The sequence below is a fragment of the Oncorhynchus nerka genome, linkage group LG15 (assembly GCF_034236695.1).
Source record: "Oncorhynchus nerka isolate Pitt River linkage group LG15, Oner_Uvic_2.0, whole genome shotgun sequence".
NCBI classification, from domain to species: Eukaryota; Metazoa; Chordata; class Actinopteri; order Salmoniformes; family Salmonidae; genus Oncorhynchus; species Oncorhynchus nerka.
Genome location: NC_088410.1, coordinates 1,702,407 through 1,717,406, shown reverse-complemented (window position 1 = coordinate 1,717,406; position 15,000 = coordinate 1,702,407). Strand labels below are relative to the sequence as shown.

Below are 15,000 nucleotides of genomic sequence, written 5' to 3'. Positions count from 1 at the left end.
CAACTCTATCTGGCCATTGTGTTCCCAGCTAACACAAAACATTCCAACAAGGTGGCCTAGACTGTAAAGTTCCAGCTTGCACAAAACAAACAACTTGCATGCAAGGTTCAAAAACAGACGAGAACATCCAGGGAAATTAATGTGCTACCTGGGCAAAAGCTGCAGTCTACATACCTGTCTCCTCAGCTGTCTTCTCACACTGAGGGAGGATCTGGGTTCAGGCTGTCTGTCCATGCTGTGGGATGGGCTACTCATATGAGAGGTGTGTCTATTGTTATGAGGGGTGTGTCTATTGCTACTGTGTGCGGGGCTACTGACATAAGGGGTGTGTCTACTGTCCATGCTGTGGGAGGGGCTGTGGATATAAAGGGTGTGTCTACTGTCCATGCTGTGGGATGGGCTGTGGATATAAGGGGTGTGTCTATCCATATGAGGGGTGTGTCTTCTGTCCATGCTGTGGGAGGGGCTGTGGAAATAAGGGGTGTGTCTACTGTCCATGCTGTGGGAGGGGCTGTGGAGATAAGGGGTGTGTCTACTGTCCATGCTGTGGGAGGGGTTGTGGATATAAGGGGTGTGTCTACTGTCCATGCTGTGGGAGGGGCTGTGGATATAAGAGGCCCGTCTATCGAGGTAACGGGAGGAGTCTCTGTCGATGCTCTGAGCAGTGCTGAGTCTGTAACTATGTGTGTCCATACTGTGGGATGGGCTATGTATATAAGAGGCCCGTCTGCTGTCAACGTGGCCAGGCCTCCTGGGGGTGTGTCTCGCCATGGAGAGGGAGTGTCTGTCTACGCTGTGGGAGGGGCTGAGCCTGACTGTGGGTCTGCAGCTGGAGCCCCTGGAGCTGAGGGATGCGTGGCTTCCAGACGGTAACGCCCCCGGGACCTGCAGTAGGGATCCTGCTCCGCTAGAACCCATGGAATAGACAGAACCTAGGAGACAGAGAGAGAGACCTAGAACTCTGAGACCTAGAACTCTGAGACCTAGAACCCTGACACCTAGAACCCTGAGACCTAGAACTCTGATAGATAGAACTCTGAGATATAGAACTCTGAGATATAGAACTCCGAGACCTATAAATCTGAGAGATAGAACTCTGGGAATAGAAATCTGAGAGATAGAACACTGAGACCTAGAACACTGAGAGATAGAATACTGAGAGATAGAAATCCGAGAGAAACTTTCCTGAGAGATAGAACTTGAGAGATAGAACTCTGAGAGATAGAACTCTGAGAGATAGAACTCTGAGAGATAGAACTCTGAGAGATAGAACTTTGAGAGATAGAACTCTGAGAGATAGAACACTGAGAGATAGAACTGGGGACCTTAACACTGAGAGATAGAACATAACACTGAGAGATAGAACACTGAGAGATAGAACACTGAGAGATAGAACTCGGGGACCGAGCCGAGACAGAACTCTGAGGGATGGTTACCTGAGAAACCGCATCCCTTGTAGGTGTCGTGGCCAATGGGAGGGTAGCGGGTGTGTCTGAGAGGCTGTAGGGGGCGGAGCATGTAGCTGTCGCTAGGCAGAGACATCATACGAGACAGAGACGGCCGGCCTGCCGTCAGCAGGCTACCACGACAACGCTCTTCTTCCACAACCTGGGACAAAAACACGACCATGAACGTCATCTTCCTCATCTTATTAAACTTTTAGTCATTTAGCAGATTCTCTCATCCACAGCGACTTACCCCCCCCCCCCCTCCCAAGGGAATCAAAACCACAACCCTGGAGTTACTTACCACAGTTAAGGACTGATGGGAAGCTGATCTGACCCTAGATCTGTGGTTAGGTCCCCCCCTGACAGGACTGATGGGAAGCTGATCTGACCCTAGATCTGTGGTTATGTCCCCCCTGACAGGAAGCTGATCTGACCCTAGATCTGTGGTTAGGTCCCCCCTGACAGGACTGATGGGAAGCTGATCTGACCCTAGATCTGTGGTTAGGTCCCCCCCTGACAGGACTGACAGGAAGCTGATCTGACCCTAGATCTGTGGTTAGGTCCCCCCCTGACAGGACTGATGGGAAGCTGATCTGACCCTAGATCTGTGGTTAGGTCCCCCCCCCTGACAGGACTGACCCTAGAGGAAGCTGATCTGACCCTAGATCTGTGGTTAGGTCCCCCCCCTGACAGGACTGATGGGAAGCTGATCTGACCCTAGATCTGTGGTTAGGTCCCCCCCCCTGACAGGAAGCTGATCTGACCCTAGATCTGTGGTTAGGTCCCCCCTGACAGGAAGCTGATCTGACCCTAGATCTGTGGTTAGGGTCCCCCCTGACAGGACTGATGGGAAGCTGATCTGACCCTAGATCTGTGGTTAGGTCCCCCCCCTGACAGGACTAGATGGGGAGCTGATCTGACCCTAGATCTGATCTGTGGTTAGGTCCCCCTGACAGGACTGATGGGAAGCTGATCTGACCCTAGATCTGTGGTTAGGTCCCCCCCCCTGGTTAGGTCCCCCTGACAGGACAGGAAGCTGATCTGACCCTAGATCTGTGGTTAGGTCCCCCCCCTGACAGGACTGACAGGAAGCTGATCTGACCCTAGATCTGTGGTTAGCCCCCCCCTGACAGGACTGATGGGAAGCTGATCTGACCCTAGATCTGTGGTTAGGTCCCCCCTGACAGGACCCCTAGATCTGACAGACTGAGCTGATCTGACCCTAGATCTGTGGTTAGGTCCCCCCCCCCAGGACTGACCCTAGATCTGTGGTTAGGTCCCCCCCCGACACAGGACTGATGGGGAAGCTGATCTGACCCCCCCCTGACTGACAGGAAGCTGATCTGACCCTAGATCTGTGGTTAGGTCCCCCCCCTGACAGGAAGCTGACCCTAGATCTGTGGTTAGGTCCCCCCTGACAGGACCCTGAGATCTGTGGTTAGGTCCACCTACAGGCGATCCATCTCCATACCTGTCCAGATGATTCCACTCCGCCCACTGTGGGAAGCTAAAGGATCTGTCGCCCTCCTCTTGTCTGGCCTCCTGTTGCCTGGCCTCCCCTGACGCGCCTCCTCCTCCTTGGCCTCCTCCTCTGCCTCCTCCTGTGCCTCCTTGTTGCTCTCCTCCAGGTGTTTCATCAACACCGCCACCACCACGGACCAGCACCCGAACTGGGCCACAGGACTCAGGACCCTAGATCTGTGGTTAGACCGGAGAAACCAGAGGGAGGTAGGACAGACAGGAACGGTCCTCTGGACGACAGTCCCGCAGCGTGTCCTGAGGGGACAGAGGGATGATACTATTGGGACAGGTAGCTCAGACGACAAGAGGGTTGAGAAAGAGACAAACATCATCCCGAAGACAGAGCAACAGAACACTACTATTGGGACAGGTAGCTCAGACAACAAGAGGGTTGAGAAAGACACATCATCCCGAAGACAGAGCAACAGAATACTACTATTGGGACAGGTAGCTCAGACGACAAGAGGGTTGAGAAAGACACATCATCCCGAAGACAGAGCAACAGAACACTACTATTGGGACAGGTAGCACAGACGACAAGAGGGTTGAGAAAGAGACAAACATCATCCCGAAGACAGAGCAACAGAACACTACTATTGGGACAGGTAGCTCAGACGACAAGAGGGTTGAGAAAGACACATCATCCCGAAGACAGAGCAACAGAACACTACTATTGGGACAGGTAGCTCTCCGACAAGAGGGTTGCTCTCTCCAACGACACATCATCCCGAAGACAGAGCAACAGAACACTACTATTGGGACAGGTAGCTCAAACGACAAGAGGGTTGAGAAAGACACATCATCCCGAAGACAGAGCAACAGAACACTACTATTGGGACAGGTAGCTCAGACGACAAGAGGGTTGAGAAAGAGACAAACATCATCCCGAAGACAGAGCAACAGAACACTACTATTGGGACAGGTAGCTCAGACGACAAGAGGGTTGAGAACGACACATCATCCCGAAGACAGAGAAACAGAACACTACTATTGGGACAGGTAGCTCAGACGACAAGAGGGTTGAGAAAGAGACAAACATCATCCCGAAGACAGAGCAACAGAATACTACTATTGGGACAGGTAGCTCAAACGACAAGAGGGTTGAGAAAGACACATCATCCCGAAGACAGAGAAACAGAATACTACTTTTGATACTTAAGTATATTTTAGCGATTAAATTCACTTTTGATTCTAAAGTATATTAAAAAAACAAATACTTTTGGACTTTTACTTAAAGTAGTATTTTACTGTATGACTTTCATTTGAGTCATTTTTCCATTAAAATGTATCTTTACTTTTACTCAAGTATGACAACGAGGTTCTAGTTTCTGTCAAGATGCTTGAGGACACCAGAAAATGGGGACTGTTGTTTACTGAAGAACAGGAGACCCTAACCCTTATACTGTTACACAATGTCATTGTCCATGCTTTTCATGCCAACAGAGCTTCTTGTGTAGAATGATGGCATTACGTTGTATTGTGTTTCTCAGGCTGTAACTCCAGTCCTGACCACCAGGTGGAGCCATTGAGTTGAGCCACAACCTGTCTGTTGGCACAAGACACACAGAGCCAAGCCAATCAGAGAGCCAGAGTGTCTGACTGACTTGGATAACAGCCAATTACCAATTACCCGGGGGAAGGGAGATGGTTTTAGCCAATGAGCGATTCAGATAAATATCTCTGGTTCCCTCAACGTTCCGTGTAGGTTCGAAAAACGTTCCATGTTGGTTTACTAGGTTATGAATCAGGTTCCACTGACAGACATCTGGGAACAGTGTTCTGTGTTCTGTGTGTGTGTCCTATGTTCTGTGTGTGTGTCCTGTGTTCTGTGTGTGTGTCCTGTGTTCTGTGTTCTGTGTGTGTGTCCTGTGTTCTGTGTGTGTGTCCTGTGTTCTGTGTTCTGTGTGTGTGTTCTGTGTGTGTGTTCTGTGTTCTGTGTGTGTTCTGTGTTCTGTGTGTGTGTTCTGTGTTCTGTGTGTGTGTTCTGTGTTCTGTGCATGTGTTCTGTGTGTGTGTCCTGTGTTCTGTGTGTGTGTTCTGTGTTCTGTGTGTGTTCTGTGCATGTGTTCTGTGTGTGTGTCCCTGTGTTCTGTGTGTGTGTTCTGTTCTTCAAACAATGCCAGTCCAAGTAGAAGTCCAGACGCGTGACTCCTGAGTGGCGCAGCGGTCTAAGGCAGTGCATCGCAGTGCTTGAGGACCGCCACTACAGACCCGGGTTCGATCCCAGGCTGTGTCACAACCAGCAGTGACCAGGAGTCCCATAGGGCGGGGCACAATTGTCCCAGCATCATTTAGGGGAGGTTTACATGGCTCATCGCACTCTAGCGACTCCTTGTGGCGGGCCGGGCGCCTGCAGGCCGACTCCTGTTGTCAGTTGAACGGTGTTTCCCTCTGACACGTTGCGGTGCGGCTTCTGGGTTAAGCGGGCGGGGTGTTAAGAAGCGAAGTTTTGGTGGGTCATGTTTTTTCGGAGGACGCAATGACTCGACCTTCACCTCCCGAGCCCGTTGGGGAGTTGCAGCGATGAGACAAAATCAATTGGAGAGTAAAATAATATATAGATATTTGTTTTAATAGAACGTCCACAACGGGTAAGAACCTGTAACGAAGTATTAGAACCCTGTGTAAAAGCAAGAAGAATGTCTGAATTCAGTAGCAGTCTTCATTTTCTATTAATGAGGGGTTTCCTCTGTGCCTGGAACAACAACAAGGTCTCCAACTAAACCCTGTTTCCCCAGCTGTGATCTGATTGGTTGACTGTCACCCTCTGATTGGGTAGTTTACCTTCATAATTCCATTCCAGTTGTCACCGGTGGAAACGCGGAACAAGGTGAGGAACGCCATGCCAAAGTTCTGGAACGTGGCGTGACGACTCAGACCCTCACACGGGTTCTCCTCGGAACACTCTATAAACACAGAGAACACATGAAGGGGGGGGTAGTGGGGTGATATATAGAGAGAGATGGAAGGGGGTGTGAGGGGAGGAGAAAAGAGAGGGGGAGAGAGAGAGAGGGAGGGAGGGAGGGAGGGAGGGAGGGGGAGAGAGGGGAGAGAGGGGAGGAGAAAAGAGAGGGGGAGAGAGAGAGGGAGAGAGAGAGGGGGAGAGAGGGGAGGGAGTGAAAGAGAAGGGGGAGGGAGGGAGGGAGGGAGGGAGGGAGGGAGGGAGAAACAGAGAGAGAGAGAGAGAGAGAGAGAGAGAGAGAGAGAAAAAATAGGAGAAGGAAGAGGTAATTAATTTCAGGGAAATCAACTCAACAGCTCATCAGCGTAAATGAAACACACTCACACACTCACAGCACTGTGACTGACCCAGTTTCCCAAACAGCTCCACTCCCAGTGCTGCATAGATGAAGAACAGCAACATGAAGAGGAGACCCAGATTCCCCACCTAGAGACAAATAATATATTATAATACAGGATAGAATAACATACAGATTATTATAACACCCACCCAGATTATTATAACACCCAGACAGATTATTATAACACCCAGCCAGATTATTATAACACCCACCCAGATTATTATAACACCCAGACAGATTATTATAACACCCACCCAGATTATTATAACACCCACCCAGATTATTATAACACCCAGATTATTATAACACCCACCCAGATTATTATAACACCCACCCAGATTATTATAACACCCAGATTATTATACCACCCACCCAGATTATTATAACACCCACCCAGATTATTATAACACCCAGATTATTATAACACCCACCCAGATTATTATAACACCCACCCAGATTATTATAACACCCAGTCAGTCAGATTATTATAACACCCAGTCAGATTATTATAACACCCAGACAGATTATTATAACACCCAGACAGATTATTATAACACCCAGACAGATTATTATAACACCCACCCAGATTATTATAACACCCAGACAGATTATTATAACACCCAGACAGATTATTATAACACCCACCCAGATTATTATAACACCCACCCAGATTATTATAACACCCACCCAGATTATTATAACACCCACCCAGATTATTATACCACCCAGACAGATTATTATAACACCCACCCAGATTATTATAACACCCAGACAGATTATTATAACACCCAGCCAGATTATTATAACACCCAGACAGATTATTATAACACCCACCCAGATTATTATAACACCCACCCAGATTATTATACCACCCAGACAGATTATTATAACACCCACCCAGATTATTATAACACCCAGACAGATTATTATAACACCCAGCCAGATTATTATAACACCCACCCAGATTATTATAACACCCAGACAGATTATTATAACACCCACCCAGATTATTATAACACCCACCCAGATTATTATAACACCCAGATTATTATAACACCCACCCAGATTATTATAACACCCACCCAGATTATTATAACACCCACCCAGATTATTATAACACCCACCCAGATTATTATACCACCCACCCAGATTATTATAACACCCAGATTATTATAACACCCACCCAGATTATTATACCACCCAGACAGATTATTATAACACCCACCCAGATTATTATAACACCCAGACAGATTATTATAACACCCAGATTATTATAACACCCAATCAGATTATTATAACACCCACCCAGATTATTATAACACCCACCCAGATTATTATAACACCCACCCAGATTATTATAACACCCACCCAGATTATTATAACACCCAGACAGATTATTATAACACCCACCCAGATTATTATAACACCCACCCAGATTATTATAACACCCACCCAGATTATTATAACACCCACCCATATTATTATAACACCCAGATTATTATAACACCCACCCAGATTCCCCACCTAGAGACAAAGAATATATTATAATACAGGATAGAATAAAATACCCAGACAGATTATTATAACACCCAGACAGATTATTATAACACCCAGATTATTATAACACCCAGTCAGATTATTATAACACCCAGCCAGATTATTATAACACCCAGTCAGATTATTATAACACCCAGACAGATTATTATAACACCCAGATTATTATAACACCCAGACAGATTATTATAACACCCAGTCAGATTACTATAACACCCAGACAGATTATTATAACACCCAGATTATTATAACACCCAGACAGATTATTATAACACCCAGACAGATTATTATAACACCCAGCCAGATTATTATAACACCCAGCCAGATTATTATAACACCCAGCCAGATTATTATAATACCCAGTCAGATTATTATAACACCCAGACAGATTATTATAACACCCAGACAGATTATTATAACACCCACCCAGACAGATTATTATAACACCCAGATTATTATAACACCCAGATTATTATAACACCCAGACAGATTATTATAACACCCAGACAGATTATTATAACACCCAGACAGATTATTATAACACCCAGACAGATTATTATAACACCCAGACAGATTATTATAACACCCAGACAGATTATTATAACACCCAGCCAGATTATTATAACACCCAGACAGATTATTATAACACCCAGACAGATTATTATAACACCCAGTCAGATTATTATAACACCCAGCCAGATTATTATAACACCCAGATTATTATAACACCCAGACAGATTATTATAACACCCAGTCAGATTATTATAACACCCAGTCAGATTATTATAACACCCAGACAGATTATTATAACACCCAGTCAGATTATTATAACACCCAGACAGATTATTATAACACCCACCCAGATTATTATAACACCCAGACAGATTATTATAACACCCAGACAGATTATTATAACACCCAGATTATTATAACACCCAGCCAGATTATTATAACACCCACCCAGATTATTATAACACCCAACCAGATTATTATAACACCCAGTCAGATTATTATAACACCCAGACAGATTATTATAACACCCAGTCAGATTACTATAACACCCAGACAGATTATTATAACACCCAGATTATTATAACACCCAGCCAGATTATTATAACACCCACCCAGATTATTATAACACCCAACCAGATTATTATAACACCCAGACAGATTATTATAACACCCAGATTATTATAACACCCAGACATATTATTATAACACCCAACCAGATTATTATAACACCCAGACATATTATTATAACACCCAGACAGATTATTATAACACCCAGACAGATTATTATAACACCCAGACAGATTATTATAACACCCAGACAGATTATTATAACACCCGGACAGATTATTATAACACCCAGATTATTATAACACCCAGACAGATTATTATAACACCCAGACAGATTATTATAACACCCAGTCAGATTACTATAACACCCAGACAGATTATTATAACACCCAGATTATTATAACACCCAGCCAGATTATTATAACACCCAGTCAGATTATTATAACACCCAGTCAGATTATTATAATACCCAGACAGATTATTATAACACCCACCCAGCCAGATTATTATAATACCCAGACAGATTATTATAACACCCAGACAGATTATTATAACACCCAGACAGATTATTATAACACCCAGTCAGATTATTATAACACCCAGACAGATTATTATAACACCCAGACAGATTATTATAACACCCAGTCAGATTATTATAACACCCACCCAGTCAGATTATTATAACACCCAGATTATTATAACACCCATACAGATTATTATAATACCCATACAGATTATTATAACACCCAGACAGATTATTATAACACCCAGTCAGATTATTATAACACCCAGCCAGATTATTATAACACCCAGACAGATTATTATAACACCCAGTCAGATTATTATAACACCCAGACAGATTATTATAACACCCAGTCAGATTATTATAACACCCAGACAGATTATTATAACACCCACCCAGACAGATTATTATAACACCCAGCCAGATTATTATAACACCCAGACAGATTATTATAACACCCAGATTATTATAACACCCAGACATATTATTATAACACCCAGTCAGATTATTATAACACCCAGACAGATTATTATAACACCCAGCCAGATTATTATAAGACCCAGATTATTATAATTATAACAGACAGATTATTATAAAACCCAGCCAGATTATTATAACACCCAGACAGATTATTATAACACCCAGTCAGATTATTATAACACCCAGACAGATTATTATAACACCCAGACAGATTATTATAACACCCAGACAGATTATTATAACACCCACCCAGATTATTATAACACCCAGACAGATTATTATAACACCCAGATTATTATAACACCCAGACATATTATTATAACACCCAGTCAGATTATTATAACACCCAGACAGATTATTATAACACCCAGCCAGATTATTATAAGACCCAGATTATTATAACACCCAGCCAGATTATTATAACACCCAGATTATTATAAAACCCAGCCAGATTATTATAACACCCAGACAGATTATTATAACACCCAGTCAGATTATTATAACACCCAGACAGATTATTATAACACCCAGGCAGATTATTATAACACCCAGACAGATTATTATAACACCCAGATTATTATAACACCCAGTCAGATTATTATAACACCCAGACAGATTATTATAACACCCAGACAGATTATTATAACACCCAGTCAGATTATTATAACACCCAGATTATTATAACACCCAGACAGATTATTATAACACCCAGCCAGATTATTATAACACCCAGACAGATTATTATAACACCCAGACAGATTATTATAACACCCAGTCAGATTATTATAACACCCAGACAGATTATTATAACACCCACAGATTATTATAACACCCAGACAGATTATTATAACACCCAGACAGATTATTATAACACCCAGCCAGATTATTATAACAGTCAGATTATTATAACACCCAGATTATTATAACACCCAGCCAGATTATTATAACACCCAGACAGATTATTATAACACCCAGATTATTATAACACCCAGACAGATTATTATAACACCCAGCCAGATTATTATAACACCCAGCCAGATTATTATAACACCCAGACAGATTATTATAACACCCAGATTATTATAACACCCAGTCAGATTATTATAACACCCAGATTATTATAACACCCAGTCAGATTATTATAACACCCAGATTATTATAACACCCAGACAGATTATTATAACACCCAGACAGATTATTATAACACCCAGATTATTATAACACCCAGACATATTATTATAACACCCAGTCAGATTATTATAACACCCAGACAGATTATTATAACACCCAGCCAGATTATTATAACACCCAGATTATTATAACACCCAGTCAGATTATTATAACACCCAGCCAGATTATTATAACACCCAGACAGATTATTATAACACCCAGTCAGATTATTATAACACCCAGACAGATTATTATAACACCCAGGCAGATTATTATAACACCCAGACAGATTATTATAACACCCAGATTATTATAACACCCAGTCAGATTATTATAACACCCAGACAGATTATTATAACACCCAGACAGATTATTATAACACCCAGTCAGATTATTATAACACCCAGATTATTATAACACCCAGACAGATTATTATAACACCCAGCCAGATTATTATAACACCCAGACAGATTATTATAACACCCAGACAGATTATTATAACACCCAGTCAGATTATTATAACACCCAGACAGATTATTATAACACCCACCCAGACAGATTATTATAACACCCAGACAGATTATTATAACACCCAGACAGATTATTATAACACCCAGCCAGATTATTATAACACCCAGTCAGATTATTATAACACCCAGACAGATTATTATAACACCCAGCCAGATTATTATAACACCCAGACAGATTATTATAACACCCAGATTATTATAACACCCAGACAGATTATTATAACACCCAGCCAGATTATTATAACACCCAGCCAGATTATTATAACACCCAGACAGATTATTATAACACCCAGATTATTATAACACCCAGTCAGATTATTATAACACCCAGATTATTATAACACCCAGTCAGATTATTATAACACCCAGATTATTATAACACCCAGACAGATTATTATAACACCCAGACAGATTATTATAACACCCAGTCAGATTATTATAACACCAGACAGATTATTATAACACCCAGCCAGATTATTATAACACCCCCAGATTATTATAACACCCAGACAGATTATTATAACACCCAGTCAGATTATTATAACACCCAGACAGATTATTATAACACCCAGGCAGATTATTATAACACCCAGACAGATTATTATAACACCCAGACAGATTATTATAACACCCAGTCAGATTATTATAACACCCAGACAGATTATTATAACACCCACCCAGATTATTATAACACCCAGTCAGATTATTATAACACCCAGATTATTATAACACCCAGACAGATTATTATAACACCCAGACAGATTATTATAACACCCAGATTATTATAACACCCAGACAGATTATTATAACACCCAGTCAGATTATTATAACACCCAGACAGATTATTATAACACCCACCCAGACAGATTATTATAACACCCAGACAGATTATTATAACACCCAGACAGATTATTATAACACCCAGCCAGATTATTATAACACCCAGTCAGATTATTATAACACCCATTATTATAACACAGATTATTATAACACCCAGCCAGATTATTATAACACCCAGACAGATTATTATAACACCCAGATTATTATAACACCCAGACAGATTATTATAACACCCAGCCAGATTATTATAACACCCAGCCAGATTATTATAACACCCAGACAGATTATTATAACACCCAGATTATTATAACACCCAGTCAGATTATTATAACACCCAGATTATTATAACACCCAGTCAGATTATTATAACACCCAGATTATTATAACACCCAGACAGATTATTATAACACCCAGCCAGATTATTATAACACCCAGCCAGATTATTATAACACCCAGTCAGATTATTATAACACCCAGATTATTATAACACCCAGTCAGATTATTATAACACCCAGATTATTATAACACCCAGACAGATTATTATAACACCCAGCCAGATTATTATAACACCCAGACAGATTATTATAACACCCAGCCAGATTATTATAACACTCAGACAGATTATTATAACACCCAGACAGATCTTCAACAGTATTACTATAGTACTACTACAGTATTATATTAGTATCAACAGTATTACTATAGTACTACTACAGTATTATATTGGTATTATAGTTACCTGAGGCAGGGCCTGAACTACAGTGTCTAGTAGAGCTCTCATCCCTGTTGCCATCTTCAACAGTATTACTATAGTACTACTACAGTATTATATTATTATCAACAGTATTACTATAGTACTACTACAGTATTATATTAGTATTATAGTTACCTGAGGCAGGGCCTGAACCACAGTGTCTAGTAGAGCTCTCATCCCTGTTGCCATCTTCAACAGTATTACAATAGTACTACTACAGTATTATATTACTATCAACAGTATTACTATAGTACTACTACAGTATTATATTAGTATTATAGTTACCTGAGGCAGGGCCTGAACCACAGTGTCTAGTAGAGCTCTCATCCCTGTTGCCATCTTCAACAGCTTCAACACTGAGGAGACAGAAACCAAACAGACCCATTAGAACTGAAATCAGAACAGAACCATTAGAACTGAAACCAGAACAGAACCATTACTATTGAAACCAGAACAGAACCATTAGAACAGAAATAGACCCATTAGAACTGAAACCAGAACAGACCCATTAGAACTGAAACCAGAACAGATCCATTAGAACTGAAACCAGAACAGACCCATTAGAACTGAAACCAGAACAGACCCATTAGAACTGAAACCAGAACAGAACCATTAGAACTGAAACCAGAACAGACCCATTAGAACTGAAACCAGAACAGAACCATAAGAACTGAAACCAGAACAGAACCCATTAGAACTGAAACCAGAATAACAGACTGGAAGCTTCAAAAGGAGGGTGGTGCTTGGAATCATTGTTCTTCCTCTGTCAACCATGGTTGCCTGCAATGAAACACGTGCCATCATCATTGCTTTGCACAAAAAGGGCTTCACAGGCAAGGATATTGCTGCCAGTAAGATTGCACCTAAATCAACCATTTATCGGATCATCAAGAACTTCAAGGAGAGCGGTTCAATTGTTGTGAAGAAGGCTTCAGGGCGCCCAAGAAAGTCAGCAAGCGCCAGGACCGTCTCCTAAAGTTGATTCAGCTGCGGGATCGGGGCACCACCAGTACAGAGATTGCTCAGGAATGGCAACAGGCAGGTGTGAGTGCATCTGCACATACAGTGAGGCGAAGACTTTTGGAGGATGGCCTCCTGGTGTCAAGAAGGGCAGCAAAGAAGCCACTTCTCTCCAGGAAAAACATCAGGGACAGACTGATATTCTGCAAAAGGTACAGGGATTGGACTGCTGAGGACTGGGGTAAAGTCATTTTCTCTGATGAATCCCCTTTCCGATTGTTTGGGGCATCCAGAAAAAAGCTTGTCCGGAGAAGACAAGGTGAGCGCTACCATCAGTCCTGTGTCATGCCAACAGTAAAGCATCCTGAGACCATTCATGTGTGGGGTTGCTTCTCAGCCAAGGGAGTGGGTTCACTCACAATTTTGCCTAAGACCACAGCCATGAATAAAGAATGGTACCAACAGATCCTCCGAAAGCAACCTCTCCCAACCATCCAGGAACAGTTTGGTGACGAACAATGCCTCTTCCAGCATGATGGAGCACCTTGCCATAAGGCAAAAGTGATAACTAAGTGGCTCGGGGAACAAAACATCGATATTTTGGGTTCATGGCCAGGAAACTCCCCAGACCTTAATCCCATTGAGAACTTGTGGTCAATCCTCAAGACTCAAGAGGCGGGTGGACAAAAACCCACAAATTCTGAAATTTCAAGCATTGATTATGCAAGAATGGGCTGCCATCAGTCGGGATGTGGCCCAGAAGTTAATTGACAGCATGCCAGGGCGGATTGAATGGGCTGCCATCAGTCAGGATGTGGCCCAGAAGTTAATTGACAGC

General features: G+C 42.4%; 2 protein-coding genes across 2 annotated transcripts in view; both read right to left on the bottom strand.

Annotated features, from left to right (window-relative positions):
• Positions 1 to 2,945, bottom strand: part of LOC135559945 (sialidase-like) — a 6,237-nt gene extending 3,292 nt beyond the window's left edge. Inside the window, exons 1-3 of the mRNA XM_065000839.1 lie at positions 2,920 to 2,945; positions 1,437 to 1,608; positions 175 to 932 (exon numbers count right to left, since the gene is read on the bottom strand). Of these exons, the coding sequence (XP_064856911.1) occupies positions 175 to 932; positions 1,437 to 1,545 (867 nt within the window). The 5' untranslated portion in view covers positions 1,546 to 1,608; positions 2,920 to 2,945. The remainder of the gene's footprint in view (positions 1 to 174; positions 933 to 1,436; positions 1,609 to 2,919) is intronic.
• A 207-nt stretch (positions 2,946 to 3,152) lies between these two features.
• On the bottom strand, positions 3,153 to 13,394 carry LOC135560296 (voltage-dependent T-type calcium channel subunit alpha-1H-like). Its single transcript, XM_065002152.1, has 4 exons — positions 13,338 to 13,394; positions 6,279 to 6,357; positions 5,754 to 5,875; positions 3,153 to 3,224 (listed from the first exon to the last, which is right to left on the bottom strand). The coding sequence occupies exons 1-4, from the start codon at positions 13,389 to 13,391 to the stop codon at positions 3,153 to 3,155; spliced, it is 327 nt and encodes a 108-aa protein (XP_064858224.1). The 5' UTR covers positions 13,392 to 13,394.
• Positions 13,395 to 15,000: the final 1,606 nt, after the last annotated feature.

Coding starts and splice junctions, on each gene's coding strand:
- LOC135560296 (XM_065002152.1), bottom strand. CDS start 13,391: ATGGCAACAGGGATGAGAGCTCTACTAGACACTGTGGTTCAGGCCCTG. Junction 5,876..6,278: donor GGAGCTGTTTGGGAAACTGG/GTCAGTCACAGT, acceptor CTGTGTTTATAG/AGTGTTCCGAGGAGAACCCG. Junction 3,225..5,753: donor ACTGGAATGGAATTATGAAG/GTAAACTACCCA, acceptor CTGTCCCCTCAG/GACACGCTGCGGGACTGTCG.